Genomic DNA, 16,084 nt, shown 5'->3' on the forward strand with positions numbered 1-16,084 from the left:
TTTCTCTTTAAACTTACATGGAGTCGGTTGCCATTCCCTTCTCCAGGGGAACTTCCCAGTCTTGGGATTGAACCCGGGTCTCCTGCATTGCAGGTGGATTCTTTACCATTTGAGCCACCAGGGAAGCCCTTATGAAATATCAGTGGCTCTACAAAGGTTTCCCTGAGCCTTCCCAGATGTGTCTGGTTGATGCATCTCCGTGGTGGCCCTGAGTGGTCAGTGGTGAGAAGGGCTAACGTGGTGGGGTTGGGGCACAGCCACCCGACAGGTAGGCGGTCGAGGTGGTGGCCAGTCCTGGATGGTGTGCAGAGGAGACGCAGGCTGTCTGGCCGTGTCATTACCTGCCTCTCCACTGAAGAAGGCAAAGCAGCCTCTAATGCTTCGTGCTTCCCGCTCTGTCTCCCCTGCCCGGTGTAACTGCACGGTTTAGTGTAGATGGTGTTCATGTTTTTTTCAAATGTTTTCTCAGTATTTTGGGTAAAAATAAGAAGTTAGTTTCATTGCCATATCCTGCAATATTTTGTAAGTGTAAACCTTACTTGGCATCTCTTTTTTAAAAAAGAACCAATGCAAAAATGCACTTGCTAATCATTTAAAAGACTAGGTTTCTATGAAGGCTGGAATATTGGGGGAAGAGTAGGGGACAGACTGTAACTTAAAACATGATTTTTCTAAAATGAAGCATATTCTCCAGATCTTATAAATAGCCAGTTCAAAGTGGCAGACTGAAACTCGGAGTGGTGACCCAGTGACCCCAGGCCTGCGGTCGCCTGTCTTGAAACTTGTCAGATTCCCAGCAGTCCATTGTCTGCAGTCACGCAGATGGGCCATTGTTGAATACGGTGGTGGGGGGGGGTGGGGGCTGGGGGTGGAGATCTTAGCAGGAAATGGGAGGAGTTTTGCCTTCAAGTTAGGCACTGTCTCTCTGTCCCCGGGACGTGTCACTTCTTGGCGGGCAGAGTCCGTAGCTGCTTAGCCGCTTTATAGTGGGTCATGGCCTTTTAAATATTTGGTGTCCTCAGCTACTTAATCTGGCTACAGTACCTTTTGTGAAGTGTTGGTCTTTTGTTGCCATGAGCCTTGCAAAGCCTGACAGGCTGCGTTCCCGTTTCGCAGTGCCCTTGAGGAGGGCGGGGGGCAGCCTGTGGGCCAAAGCTGTGGAGGCTGAATCCCTGAAGCAGGAGGTGAGAGAGGCCCAGGTGAGCTCAAAGCCCAGGTGAATGTCCCCTTCTCTTCCGGGACTCAATGTCATCTCCCCAAACCACCCTGCCCAGGCAGGGGGACCCGTCACCCTACTTGATGGGAGCTTTATTGCTCCATGCATGCTGTGTTTTTGTAACTTTTGGTTTTGAAATAATTGCAGAGTTTTACACCAAAGTTGCAAAATGGTATGGAGACCCCTCTTGTATCTGCCACCCAAGTCCCTGCTATTAACTATCTGCCACCCAAGTCCCTGCTGCTAACTCTGCCACATGTATTTTAACATCCTCCTCCCTTATACCTTGGGCTTCCCTGGTGGCTCAGATGGTAAAGAATCTGCCTGCAATGCAGGAGACACAGGTTCAGTCTCTGGGTTGGAAAGATCCCCTGGAGAAGGGAATGGCAACCCACTCCAGTATTCTTGCCTGGAGAATCCCATGGACAGAGGAGCCTGGCGGGCTGTAGCTCAGAGGGTCACAAAGAGTCTGACACAACAGAGTGGCTTTCACTTTTCTCACACCTACCTGTGTGCAGACTATTTTCTGAACTATTGGAGAAGTTGCAGGCACAATACTCCTTTATTCTTAAATTCATCAGCGTGTCCTTCCTATGAATAAGCATATTCTCTTATGTAACCAGTAACCACAGTGTAGCGAGCACGGCGGGAAGTGAACAGCATGACAGAGCTGTGTCATCTGTGGGCTGCATGCGGACCCTGCCAGTTGCCCAGCAGTGTGACGTCGAGTCCTCCTGCGTGCACTGTATCAGGAGGCACAGGGTGTCCATCCGTCTCATTCCGGAGCCCCTGGTCAGAGGTGGTGTCCTCCACCACACATCAGTACTTTCCCATTCATGACGGAAGGAAAGTGTGGTTATCTCATGAGTGTATTTCCCCTGTGTTTACTTCATTTATCATAATGAGTTCCTGGGTCCCTGATCAGTCCAACAGGTTATTACACGTCTCGCAGGCTCCCCAGGTGGCTAAGTGGGTAAAGAAAACGCCTGCCGATGCAGGAGGTGCCGAAGACTCGGGTTCCATCCCTGGGCGGGAGATCCCCTGGAGGGGGCGAGGCAGTCCGCTCCAGTATTCTTGCCTGGAGAGTTCTCATAGAGGAACCTGGTGGGCTACAGTCCATGGGGTTGCAAAGAGTTGGACACGGCTAAAGTGACTCACTTTAATTTGATGCTCAAATTGGTTAGTGGCAGATTTGGCTAGTGGCAGCCTCCGGCGTGTCTCCACACCATAATTAGGCACTAGAGTGCCTCGGCACCCCAGTCACATGCAGGCTTGTAGTGGGACAGAACCTAAGGGGCTCAAGAGGTAATGGAGCTCTGGGATTCCTTTGGGATTTGCTGGTGGATGACCTGCAGCCGCACAGTGTCCTGGCTCCACGGCTCCCCGTGTCCTCCTCTCTGGGACCCCGAGGAGGGAAGAGAGGGCTCTTTTGGAACACTGGGCAGCCAGGGCTGTCAGCGGACCTGCAGGGAAGCCACATCTCTCTGGGGCTTTCTGAAGAGGGCGAGGAGCTGGCAGGAAGCCCGGGGGCAGCAGCACCTCTGTGTGCTTCAGTGGCCCTGCTCGCTGCTGCCTCTTCCCTGAGGGTGGGGGCCTCCACCCAGGCGGCCCGCTTTCCTGTTGTTCTTTATTGCCTCTGGCTTCGTCCACAATTCAGAAATTGCGTGAGTGCAAGTCCAAGATCCTCTGCTGGAGGGAGTGTCGGCAAGCATGGACTCTGGTCCCTTGCAGGCATGGGATGCTTTGTACTCACGACCGGCTCTCGAGAATGGTGTCCGCTTGGGTGGGATTCTCAGGCTTGGCTCGGGTTGTAGTCCATGGCTGTGACGGGGGTGTTAGACCCTTCAGAATGTAAAAACATGTGCTCTTGGGGTGACTAGGTCCCCCCTTTCTCTAACCTGTGTGCCTGCCCTTCCCAGTACCCAGACTGGGACGTTCATCTTCTTTCCTAGGCGTCAGGTTGCCCAGCCTAAGTCACTCTGTACTCAGGTAGGGTGTGACCTGGGGATGTCCTGGTAGGGGCCTGCAGTGGACGGCTACACCTGATGCCCATCGGACAGGCTCTCTAGACGGGCCAGAAGTGGATGAAACCCTTGCGTTGTTTGATCTCAGGAAACAGTGTGTCTTTTGTTCGGGCTGTCTGCCTCCTACTTTTGGTCTTGGGCGTGCGCAGGCATGAATTGACTGAACTATATAGAGGAAAGCGCATCCCTGAACTAAATGAAGTGGAGAAGAAAGGGGGCTTAGAGGCTGGCTTTGAGGGGAGCAGCAGGGAAACTGGCGTCAGCACATTAGCATTTTCATGCTAGTTGGCCCCTGAACGTCAGAGGGACTTGGGGCGCGACCCTCCACGCAGACAGAAATCCATCACTACCATCTCTGCCTCAAGACAGAGAAACTGGAAAGTGACTCACCCAAGGGCAGGAAGCTGAAGCAGTTTGGATGGCATCAGGACTCACCTGGTTCTGCATAGCATAATCTCTAACTGAACACAGACTTTTCCCCCACACTTAGCTAATTTAAAGATGAACAAAATGAAAACTAGGTATCGTATTGAAAAAAATCCATGTGTAAGTGGACCTGCACAGTTCAAAGCCATCTTGTTCAAGGGTCATCTGTAAGACACGAACCTGATGTTCGATCCTTATTTTTAGAAGTGATATTCTCCTATCTACTGCAGATAGTGGACAGGGAGAGGTCAGAATTGCAACTTGTTTGGTAATAGGGTAAACCACACGTACACTCAGAGAGGCATGTTCTCAGACGGTCCTCTTTTGAGGCCTTCGTTAATCGAATGTTGGAGTCAAACAAAATAAAATGCTCTATACTACTGTCTGAGAAAAAGGATAATGAAAAATCTGCATCTTAAACATTGAAACTAGACCTGTGGTATCTCACGAGACGGTGCTTCTCACTTGACTCACACGTTGATAGAGTGACAGTTTTTGTAGCACAAACAGCTATGATTAGGATACTTAAATTGATGTCTACCATTTATGTGTGATACAGTCTTCAGGCTTGGTGAGTGTCTTCCTTGGAGTTGAATGAGGCAGTTGTGGATTTTAGAGCCTTACACACATGCCTTCTCCGAGAGCATGGGGTTCAGATTATTTCCATCAAGACAGCAGCTGTGGATTGCAGGTTTTTTGGACAAGGGCTTTCTTATGGAGGGTGAAGTGTGATCTCATAGGAAGAGACAGTTCATGGACAAGTGCAGGGACCTTGATCCCCGACTCCATCCCTTCACCTTCAGGAGCCCCGTATTCAGTCAGTCTCTTCGGGATGTGTAGTGACAATTAAATCTAAAGCATGGAGAGATGGATCTAGAAAATGCTGTCTTCCACCAGGGCTGTTTTCTCTCACCGTGAATCATAATTGACTTTTCTCCATTGATCTTTGTAGAAGGAGAGAGGCTAGTAACTTTGTTCACCTGTCTGATAAGTACCCAGTTTGTTAAAGGAAATGTTGGGGGGTTGGACCTGGGTGGGGGGACCCCGGACGTGCTGTGTCTATCTGGGTCACACAGCTGTGAGCCAGGGTTGAGGCGCTGATGTGTGGGTGCATGCCTGGGTGGGCACCAAGCTGGATATGGGCTCGCTCTCATCACCCACGAGGGCGCCGTCATGCTGTGGCAGGTGGGCACACCTGCACAGTTGCCTGGCCCTTGGGGGACCGGAGGCCGTCAGCACATAACCATTTGGAGATGCAGGTGCCTGGAGGGGGACTTCAGAGAGGGCTAACTGGGGTTTTTTTAATTTCTTGAGGAGGAAATGGTGATGCCCTGGAGGCTCAGCCCTCCTGCAGACGTACAGAAATAATCAGCCTATCACGTTGTCCTCCGCTCGACTTCTCCCAGCTGAGCCAAAGCAGAGGGGTTTGGGCTGTGGTTAAAGTGTTTATGTCTCATTAGCATTTTTTGGAGTCTGGGCCTTTCACCACCACATGTGCTCGCTCTGAATCGAGTGTTTCATCAAGTGGTGTCTTGTGCTGGAGTGGTCATTGCCATCTCTGGCTTCTCTGTGGTTGGCACAGCGATACCCCACGAAGGTCATGGGCCGGGGTTCATTTCAGCCAGCATGGGGCCTGGAAACCAACAAGTTGAGGAAGTGGCTATTTGCCCTACCAAAAGCATCACCTGTAATAGATGCTTTGAGGTGATATATTGACAGTCAGAAGGTGGGATTCATGACGATACGGTCTTTCTGCGATGTTTGGGCATCCCTTGCCCCCCTAGTGGGAGCTGGGTGCAGTGCTGTGGGAAATCTCACTCCTGGTGCTGGGAGGCTGTGGGGGCACCACATCCGGCCAAGGGGATCCCCTGGCGCTCTTTCCACAGCTGTGTTGACAACAAAGCCGGTTAGGCACTAGCTATGCAAATGCCCCTGTTGCCTTGGTGACAGATAGAAAGTGAACTTGGTCTTGGGGCAGCATCGGTCTGACAGCTGAGAACAGCAGTGGACGTGGTGCTCGTGCTGGAATCCCAGCTGAGTTGCCCCTTGACTCTAGTTCTCGGTCTTAAAGTGGAGAGAGACCGAGTCGTCTTAGCAAGCTCCACGTCGAGTCGTCATACACGGGCCCTGTTCCTCTCTGACCTGTAGTCTCACTGGCTGGTCGTTTAAAAGAACGTTTGGACTGATGGGTTATGAGTGGGTAGAGGTGGTCTTCCATCCAGCAGTGGGGCCGCTCTGCCCCTTGCCTCATCCCGTCCCCTGTGATGGTGACGATGTTCAGCCTTGTTTCGGAAGATGCAGAGCAAACACCGAACATCCAGGCAGACACTCCATCCTCATTTGCCCAAACTGGAGCAGAGGTTCTCTCTTTGTAAGAGTCCTTCCTGGTCTCAGAGTCTAGAATTCAGTCTCCTGTAACATGTTCCCACTTAGAGATAAATCTGTGTTTAAAAAAAAAGAAAGTTTGGGACATCTTAAGCATTCATGTTGAAATTCTCTTAAGAAGCAAGCTTTTGAACAAGTTAAATCACTCAGAGTCTCAGAGTTCTGGCATACCTTGCTTTTTGGTTTGTCTCCAAGAGTTTGCTATCGTGCTGAGTTTTGTTACCTTGACTGCCAGAAAACTCCTAACTAAACCGTGGTTCTGTGGCACCAAATCTCAGTCCTAGTTCCCTGGGAAAGTCTTTTTTTTTTTTTTTTTTTTTTTCAGTCTCTTAATCATGTTTATGGTCTTACTCAACCTTTATTTTTAGGCGCTTTGCGCGTCTCTGTGGTTTTGATGGTAAGCCCCCTTGAGTGATGATGCTGAGTGAACCTGTGGCTGGTACTTACTGAGTCATCAGACCCAGTGAGGTCTGGCCCTGCCTGTGGAGCCCAGATTGTTGCATGTGTCCTGCGCGGTGCTGGAACTCAAGGCAAGCAGTCAGGTCACCTGGTGTTTCCTGATCTGGAGGCTCGGTCTGTGAGATACAAGAGAGCCACGCTGGCTCAGGGGTCGTGGTTCCATTGAGCGGTGACAGTGGGAGATACTTTGAGTCCCCAGGCTCGGGTGCACGAAGTCAGGAGGCCTGGTGTGTCCTGTGGGCTTCGCAGGGTCTGGGCTCCTCTCCGCCTGCAGGATAGGAAAGCGGAATCAGCTGCCCTCTGTGGGTGTGCCGCGGTCAGCCTGACCAGTTCTCCAGGGCAGGCTGGGAGAGTATTTTAAAATACTTTTTCTTAAAAAAGTATTTATTTATTTGTATCTGAGCTGTGTTTTGTTGCTGAGCAGACATTTTCGTGCTGTGGTGAGTGGGGGCTGTTCTCCAGTTACGGTGCCTGGGCTTCTCATTGTAGTGGCTCCTCTTGTTGGGACACAGACTCTGGATGCACAGGCTTCAGTATTCGCAGCACGAAGCATCGTAGTTGCAGCTCGCAGACTCTAGAGCGCAGGTTTCATGGCTGTGGCCCGTGGGATCAGGGCTCCATGGCAGGTGGGATCTTCCCGGTCAGGGATCGACCCCGTGTACCCTGTGTTGGCAGGCGGATTCCTATTCATTGTACCACTAGGGAAGTTCCCCCCACCTTTTTTTTTTTTAAATAAATTCCCTTAAAAAAAAAATTTTTGTGCTGGGGTCTTAGTTGTGGCACGTGGGATCTTTGGTCTTTGTGGCAGCATGCAGAGTCTTGGCATGTGGGATCTAGTTCCCTGAACAGGGGTTGATCCAGGGCCCCCTGCCTTGGGAGCACAAGTCTTAGCCACTGGATGACCAGGGAGGTCTCTCCAGACCTGTGTTGCATCCTGCACGCCTGCTTCCCAGGCAAGAGAGCGTGTTTGGGCATGTTTGGCCTGCAGATGGAATTAAAATTCCCTGACCCGTGGTGGGTGGTCCCAGAGCTAAAACCCCGGTGGTGGCCGGTGCTGTGTTCTGTCACAGCAAAACAGGGCTTCAGCGCATTGTCACATCTGCTCTTTGGACAGGAAGGGCATCCGCATCTTGACTCTGTCCTGGCGCAGGCCTTGGTTTCACTGGCACGCGTGGATGCTCTGCATTCTGTAAGGCGGGAGCTTGCACGTGCCTGTGCCTGGCTTCTGGGTTGGTGCCCAGGCTTTCTCTGCGGCTGTTCCCATGATGGCAGTGCCGCAGGCGCCCTGTGACTCAGGACTGCCTGCGAGACCTCCTGCATGGAGACAGGCTTTGCAGTCAGGTGTCCTGTGATGCGGGCCCGTGTGAGGGCTGCCAGAGCCCCTTGGCCAGAGAGGAGCAAGGACCGTGAGGGGGACCTGGATCTAGACCACGGAGACAGAAGTCCCAGTGGGATGGCGTATTGCACTTTGTGTGCCTGTGTGGGTGAGCAGAGACAGAAAGGATTTGAACCTAGGAGCGTGTTTAGTGTTTTAATCTCTTTTCCTCCAAATGTACCATTGTAATATATCTTTTTAAAGTGTTTTTATGGTGTAGACTAGAGCAGCATTATGCAGTTCTTGAGCCAGGAAGCGCTGGTTTTCACTTGGGGCAAAGGCTTAGGAGCGATGGTTGAGCATGCATGGGTATATTAGTTGCTAGGGTGGCTGGAGCACAGGCAGGGGGCCTTAAACAGCAGAAACAGCTTTCTTTCACAGTCCTGGAGGCTAGAAGCCCAAGCCTCTCGCTCGCTGCGCTGCAGACAGCGTGTGTTGGTGACTCCCACTGGCGAGACAGCCTCTGTGCCCTCTGCCGGTGTCAGAGGGCAGCGTGTCCGCCCAAGGGGAGCTGCCCAACCTCACAGCTGTCTGTGAGGTGTGAGCTGTCCACGCTGAGCCAGCAGCAGCTCTGGCTGGCTGGGCCAGCTGTCAAGGGCTTTCTGGGCTGGCACAGCTCTCGGAATCAGCAGTAATGGCTTCCTCCGTTGAATGGCATCCAGAATCGGTTGTTCGCTGGCTTGATGGTGTGTGCCGGGCTGTCCCGCTTGCCATCTGAGGGGCCAGGTGTGCCCAGTCTTCGCTCACCCAGGCCTGGCAGCATCTCCTCATTGGTCAGGGGCTGGGTGTCCCTTTCGCCAAATTTTTCCTGCGTTCCCCTGCCACCCTTGTACGTCTTTGCATCTCCACTGCATATTCGTCTCATGCGAGACGAAAGCAAAACTGTTAATAAAAAATTCTTTTGCACCTGTTGTCCTCATAGTGTGCGTGGAAGGTTTCCTCCTCTTGCTGCTGCTGCTAAGTCGCTTCAGTCGTGTCCAACTCTGTGCGACCCCATAGACGGTAGCCCACCAGGCTCCCCCGTCCCTGGGGTTCTCCAGGCAAGAACACTGGAGTGGGTTGCCATTTCCTTCTCCAGTGCATGAAAGTGAGAAGTGAAAGTGAAGTCACTCAGTCGTGTCTGACTCCTAGCGACCCCATGGACTGCAGCCCACCAGGCTCCTCCGTCCATGGGATTTTCCAGGCAAGAGTACTGGAGTGGGGTGCCACTGCCTTCTCCATTCCTCCTCTTAGATACTTCTATTTCTGGAATATAAAATTGGCCAAGAGTCAGCAGGGTCCATCCCTACTGTGTGACCTGGTCCCCTCATGTGGTCATCTTGACTCCATTCTGTGGTCCACCTGAAGGCCACCGGGGACAGCCAGATGGCTTTAAGACAGCTTTCCCCATCTTGAAGCAATGGCTTAGCCCACCCCCATGTACACTTTCTTCATTTTAGTAAATCGTGGTTTTATTTTGAATAAGCGTCTTTCAACCTGTTAATATTAGTCTCAACTAAAATTAACCTTCCCCTAAATCATTCTCACCCCAAAGAAGCAAAGTAATTTAGAAAGTTAAATCAAAACAAAGCAATCTTGTGTGTTGAGCAGATAAAAATCGCAGACTGTGGTTACGGAACGCCTCTACAGGAATCGCTTACATAAAGCCTATTTCCTCCAGTCTGGTTCTGGAAGGAGCAAGGGAAGTGCTCAGGCCTTATCACAATTCCATCCCATCCAGCACACCCCAGAGGGCTGTGTAAACAGTGGCCCGGAGGGAGCCCTGCTCGCAGCTGGCATCTGCAGGCGGCACTTAGGTCTGGGAGGGGACGCCCGTCTTCAGCCTGCCCCGTGGCCAGTGGTCCCATGGTTCTGCATCGGAAGAGACCAGCCCCCCAGAGTGAGGAGAGGGGTTGATGGAGAGCTTCAGACAGAACAGGGAGCGGGCCCGGGGTGTTGCGTTCAGCGTTCAGACCTGAGCAGAGAAACAGCTCCTGACTGGAAGTGGGTCGTCTGTTACCGGCTTTGGCTGGTCTGGGTGTGCACCCTGCTTCTTCTTCTTCTTGTTCGGTTGCTCAGTCGTGTCCGACTCGTTGCGACCCTAGGGACTGTAGCCCGCCAGGCTTCTCTGTCCATGGGATTTTCCAGGCCAGGATACTGGAGTGGGTTGCCATTCCCTCCTCCAGGGGATTTTCCCAACCCAGGGATCGAACCTGCATCTCCTGCATTGGCAGGTAGATTATTTACCGATGAGCCACCAATCGGGGAAGCGTTTACGCCCTGCACTTACCTGCAAAATGGATTAGACCCGAAGGTGGGCGTGCTCTGGAAGACATGGGGACCCTGAGACTTTCAATAGCCTGGCAGTTTCCTTCTGAGCAGTATCTCAGCTTGTCCTAAACCTGTGGGGGTCACCGGCAAATAGACCTGTTCTATTTTTCGTCACACTCTGCCTGCAACTCTGGGGTGAGGGCTGGAGGGCAAGTCCGCCTGTTTGCTGACCCTGACCACTGTGCCAGGCTGACAGCATGCACTCAGAAGAGCTGCCTCGCACCAGAGGCAGGGTGGCGCATCAGCGCTTCAGTTTGTTTAGCTTCTTGGGGCAGATCACACCGAAACTCAGCCTTCAGGGAGCCTGAAACCTATTTGAATGTCAGTAACTTAGTTACTTGCATCCCCCGAGTTCCTGTTTGCTTTACCCGTGCCTCTCTTCACGGGACCCCAGCGTGGGGTGACATTTCTCAGCACCTGTGCGGAGGTGGTGGGTGTAGCGCTCGTCATCCTGTTCGTGGTGCCAGTTGTCTTGTTGTCCACACTGTCTGCTGTTCGCTGAACCCGGGGCAGGCAAGGCCGAGCTCAGAGGCTGGAAGGAGACGCGGGGAGCCTCAGGAACCGCAGACACATTTCTTCTCTCCTGGCTGGCGCAGCAGCCGCATCGTAACCGTAACATAGCCAAAATGTACCCTCATATAACATCACGGTGCCGCTCCAGTGTAGCCCTGGTGCAGCAGCAGCCAGGGCTTTCACAGCGAAGCGCACACAGGCGTGCCGCGCCCAGCAGCCCGTGACCAAGCGGGCACCTCGTGCCGCATGTGCCCAGTGCTGTGAATGGTCTCAGCTGCTGCACAGCCGTTGTTTACAAAACGTGGGGCGAGAGGGCCTGGCCGCGCCATCTCGGCTGATTTGCTCTCGCCCTGTGCTGGGTGGCTCCTTTGCCAGTGGGTGCTGCGTTCCCTGGTCCAGGCAGCTCTGGGCAGCTGTGATGTCACCTGTGGAAAGAATGTGCGGTTTCTGTTTGTTGTTGCTGTTTTGTCTTTGACCGCAGCAGGCGGGATCTTTGTTCCCTGATAGGGGATCAAACCTCTGCTCTTTGCCTTCGAAGCACAGAGCCTTAGCCGCTGGACCACCAGGGAGGTACCCCAGAATTCTGTGGTTTTTAGAGGGAGAAGCGGATTCAGGGGTCCTCTTGGAGTCTCCAGACAGCCTTTCGGTCACTTTATAAAGAGCATCCCTCAGTGCCCCTGCTCCTTAGGGGGTGACAGCTCTGGGAAGAACTGGCACTTGGGTGAGCTGGTGCCCTTCTCAGAGGTCCCAGCAGGATGACTGTTCCCTTGAGTACGGGTGTCCTCCTCCCCACCCCCAGTCCCGCCTGAAACACGTGAGGGCTGGGCAGTAAGCAGCTTCTGTCTTCTCGTTGCAGGTCTTCGTGCGTCACCAGGCAGTTGAGGGCCACCCGCAAATGGTCCTCTTGCGCGTCTTGCGCTACATCGTGCGTCTGGTGTGGAGGATGCAGTGACGGCGGTGCAGACGTTCCGCTCGTTTCAGACCGACCAGCCCAGCGCCCGGGGTCACGGCGCTTCCGTGCCCTTGCTGTGCGGCAGTCCTTTGCTGGAAGGGTGGGCAGAGAGCCAGCCGGCATGTCCCCGGAGGACACCACGCTGCACGTGGACCTGACCTTTGTCTGTTCATCACCATGTGGCCGATTTTCCAACGGAAGCTTGATGTGAATGTAAATGAGGGAGGGATTCTCTTTTTTTAAAAAACAATGAACAAATCATGGTTCTCTGGAGTAAGATTTTATGCAAGAATGGTGTTTACATGCAGTGTGTGTGTGTTTTTTTTCCCACCTTTGATAAGAGCAGGTTTTTCAAAAAGGAAATGGAAACTTTTTAACCAACTCATGAGTGATTTTTGTACTAAAATTTTAAGAACCTTTTGCCTACTCTCAGAGGATTATATAAACTCTGCAGTGGAAACTGAGCCAGCTCATTTATAAAGCTGCCTTAGTTTATTTTTAGAGGTCACTGTACAGCATTTTTAAACGGGAGAGGTATGACATGACCCCTCCTTCCCTGCCATTGCCTCTTCGACATTTTGTTTTTTTAATCACTATTATTAATACCAAAAAAGTTTTTATGAAATGGAACTGGTAAAAGGGGCAGAGAGAGGTCCTTTGTCAGCCTGTATTGACATGCCACTCCCATTGTGTAAATACCTACTTACCTCTTTAAAATTCAGTTGCATCTGTGGGAAAATTTTACTGTGTGTGTGTGTGTGTGTGTTGCTTACATCCTTTGGTGATGCTCTCCCAGCCTGTCAGGGCACTGATGAACACATTTGGTCCAGTGACTGTTTCATGGTAAAAGGCAGTTGGGTCTGAGCCCGAGTCTGTATCTGACACGGGTCTGTCTGTCTGTTGGTACTTTACCCACTGGGGAGTGCTCGCTGGCAGTTCTCGCTTGGTTTGATAGCCTTGTTGTTCAGACGTGTTCTGCAGAGGTTTGGGGCATTCATAATACCAGGTTTGCTGTGGCTCTCCTGTAGCACAGTGTGGGCTCTCGGCCTAAGGCCCCAGGTGACTAGCATGCCCGCCTGTGGCCAGGTTCAGCTACAGGGGGCCACACTCGAGCCCTCGTGGGAATTGGCAGAGGCTGTGGCAGGGCTTTAAGCAGCTGTTTTCTGGGCATCCTGGCTTTTCATCCAACTCAGAGTTCCTCTGGCCTTCTATGGCTCTTGGCTAACCGCTCTTTGAAGTAAAGGCTTCATTCTGCTCTCAGCAGTTCTCATAAAGAATACCATCAGACACAGGGGTATCTCTGTCAGTCGTCCACCTCCTGGGACTGCTGGATTTTTGTCAGGCCCCCCACTTCCTGCAGCCACTTCTGTTGGGGGTGCTCTTCCTTCACACCTGCCAGGAGGAGGGCAGAGAATGCAGGCTCACGAGCTGGTCGGTATTTTCAAAGGCAGTTAAACTCCCGGGGAGACCCAAGACGGACAGATGAGGGAGCATTGCAAGCAGGGAGGTGGGGGTAATTCTGTGAACCCCATCGCTCTTAAAGTTTTTGAAACCTCGAAACAGCTTTTTAAAAGACATACATGTTTCAAACAAGTCAACAGTGCCAACAGCAGCTGTAGCGTTTGCTTTTGGCCCATCAAGGACCAGTGTTTTCTTCTTATCGGTTGGAGCAATTGATTCATTTTTGTATCTTTATAGTTTTATATATATATATATATATATGTTACATATATACTTTTTCCTTAGGTAGAGAGAGATTTGACTCCAAATATTCTTCCTTCTAAACATTTTCTTTTCCCCAAGTAGCTTTTTGGGGTCTTGAATTGTTTTAAAAGCTGTGTTGAGTCTCAGCTTGTGTTCCTTGGACCCTTTGTCTTGAACCCGTCCGCTGGATCCTCAAGTCCACGCAAGCGGTTGAGGCGGTCCACGGAATTGGCGTCCGTGGGCCTGCTGCACACACACACACCAAAGACGTATTTGGTTCTGGGCCGCTCCCCCCAGGATCTCCGTATTCACGGGCCAGTCTCTTGGACTGGAGCACTTTATTCCTTCAGCACCAGTGCCCTGGGGGGCCGAGCGCTTGCTCACCCACGTGCAAGTCTACCTTGGGCTTGGGGGCCTCCAGGCCCCCTGGGCTGGCCGTGGAAGCAGCTGATGAGGAAATGAGAGAATCTATGAACTGTAGAAGTACTAAAACGAGGATGTTGCCCCCGGGACTTGAGAGGTGACTAGACATCCCTGTACTGTACGTGTCTGTTGATCATGATGCCTCCTCTCTGCAGAAGGTATGCCCATGGCTGGGTGTACCTTTGATGTCTTACTTTTCCTTCCTTTGACTTTTTGTAGAGAGCAAAAATAATTCGGTCCCTTGTTGGAAACTTAATGCAGGTTTTGTGCCTTGATCACTTGTCTGATATGACATTTGTAGAAACTGTCCTGTGACTTTTCACAGGAATGCAATAAACACGTGAAATTAGCTTCATAAGTGAATTTGCAAATTATCTGGGCCCCTCCCTAGACCTGAATTGATGAAGATTTTTTTTTTCTTGGTTTAAAAAAAAATGTACATAGCGGATTACAATTTTCTCCTGTTTCTCCTTCTTAATATTGTATATATTTTGACTATTTATTAGATTAGGAAGTTGTATTTTACTTATCAACTGAGCCAAATGTCTGTGCAATTATTATGTGTTCCTTTCTTGTAAAATTTTGTACAGCCTAAATGACTAAAAGAAAAAAAAAATCAGTTTTTGCTGAACTTTTTCAGAATTGAGGGTTGTAAATATTGTCGATTCTTTTTCTATGTAATGTGTCCTACTGTTTGATAATGCTGTAACTTGTAGGAATGTTGTATATTTATTTCTGGCTTATTTAATGTCTTAAATTCTGCAAAGTGTTGACCTCCCTTTCCCCTCTGCCCCCTGCTGTCCTGTTAATTGCTTTAACTCTTGAGGTGGTGACTGGTCAGCTCACGGCAGGCTACGTGGTCTCCCCAGGGTGGCCCTCCCAGCTTTGGTTCCTGGTATTTCTAGTCCAGTGGGTTTAAATTCTTACGGTTTGCTGTCCTCATGATGAGGTTTGTGTTTAGACAGCATAATGAAAGACCAGAAATCTGATAGGCTTTCAGATTCTCCTCTAGAACTTTCCAGTGACCCTTTAATTCCTGAACAGCTAGCTTCTCATAGAAACAAGTGCTATTAACTTCAGGCAATATCTTACAAAACAAAATACTTACTATTAGCAGTGGGAAAGATTTTTCCATTGAAGATTTATCCCTGACAGCTCAGTGTTTAGAAATACTCACATGTCCACTTAGGCAGGTGCCGCCATGGGACTGTTGAAGGCAGAGACCAGGCAGACTGAAGGCCCGGGTTGACCAGTTGCCCTGCTTCCAAGTGACTACTGGGCCACCTCACACTACTAACCTTTGTTGGCAACTGATGATTAGTTGAATTCCCCCACCCCCAACCGTGCTCTGTGGCTTCCTACGCTTTGTGGTGCAGACTCTACTATGTATCTTCAGGAACTAACTGTACAGGCCCGCGCCCCCCACCCTAGCCTTGAACCATTTGGTCCCAGCATTTGATCCACCTGTGTCTTCAGGGTGACGCCTTCTTCTGCTTCTCCAAAGCCTTCAAGCGAGGGTCTGGACCCCACTGGCCTGGGTGCAAAGAGGTGAAAGCGTGAAAGATCTTCTAGCGGTTCTGTGTTGATGGCTTTGTCATCCCTGCTGATTTAGCCTGGTGCCTGTGTGTGTCCAGTCTGTGCACACACGTGTGCAGTGACCTGACCACACGTGTCGCTAAACCAGCTGGGGTAACACCTGTCCTGCTCCAGACGGCATCGTATGTAAGAAGCACCCTCAAGCTCCCAGCTAAATAACTTGACTACTTTGATTTGGGAATTTCAGACCTTAGAAGCTCTCTTTAATTTGTGTGTCCAGGTTCTGTGACCGCTAGTTACTGTATCAGAACTCATCAGGTACTCGTTTATAAATAGCACTGATCTGTCTGTAACTTTTTTCCTAGAACCCAGCATATGTAGCATTTGTATCGCAATTTCCCTGGCTTGTGTTTTGCACTGATGGATTTTGACAGGGTAATTGCCACTTTACTTGTGCAATACTGCTGTAAATAATTGCAGATTTTTTTTTTAAGAAACCCAATCTTTTATGTTCTTAATGAATTTTATATAAATAAAACTTTCAACTAGTTTTGGTGAGCTGTTTGATTTATTTCACAAAATGGTGGAGAAGCCGCTGAAATCATGGATAGGTACACACCCACACTCTGCTCTTATCATTCACTGAATGCATTACCAACATGCAGATTTTGTGAATGGTCGCTTGAAGTCAAATCTGTGTAGTATACTTAAAAGCAAACCACTCTTTAAAGTTTTGAAGTGGCTGGTGAGAGCAACTGCAG

General features: G+C 50.7%; 1 protein-coding gene across 1 annotated transcript in view; it reads left to right on the top strand.

The window, feature by feature from the left end:
• Window positions 1-15,873, top strand: part of BCL2L11 (BCL2 like 11) — a 46,210-nt gene extending 30,337 nt beyond the window's left edge. The window contains 1 exon segment of the mRNA XM_005891584.2: window positions 11,565-15,873. Within this exon segment, the coding sequence (XP_005891646.2) occupies window positions 11,565-11,660 (96 nt within the window). The 3' untranslated portion in view covers window positions 11,661-15,873.
• Window positions 15,874-16,084: the final 211 nt, after the last annotated feature.

The sequence above is a fragment of the Bos mutus genome, chromosome 11 (genome assembly GCF_027580195.1).
Source record: "Bos mutus isolate GX-2022 chromosome 11, NWIPB_WYAK_1.1, whole genome shotgun sequence".
Taxonomy (NCBI): Eukaryota; Metazoa; Chordata; class Mammalia; order Artiodactyla; family Bovidae; genus Bos; species Bos mutus.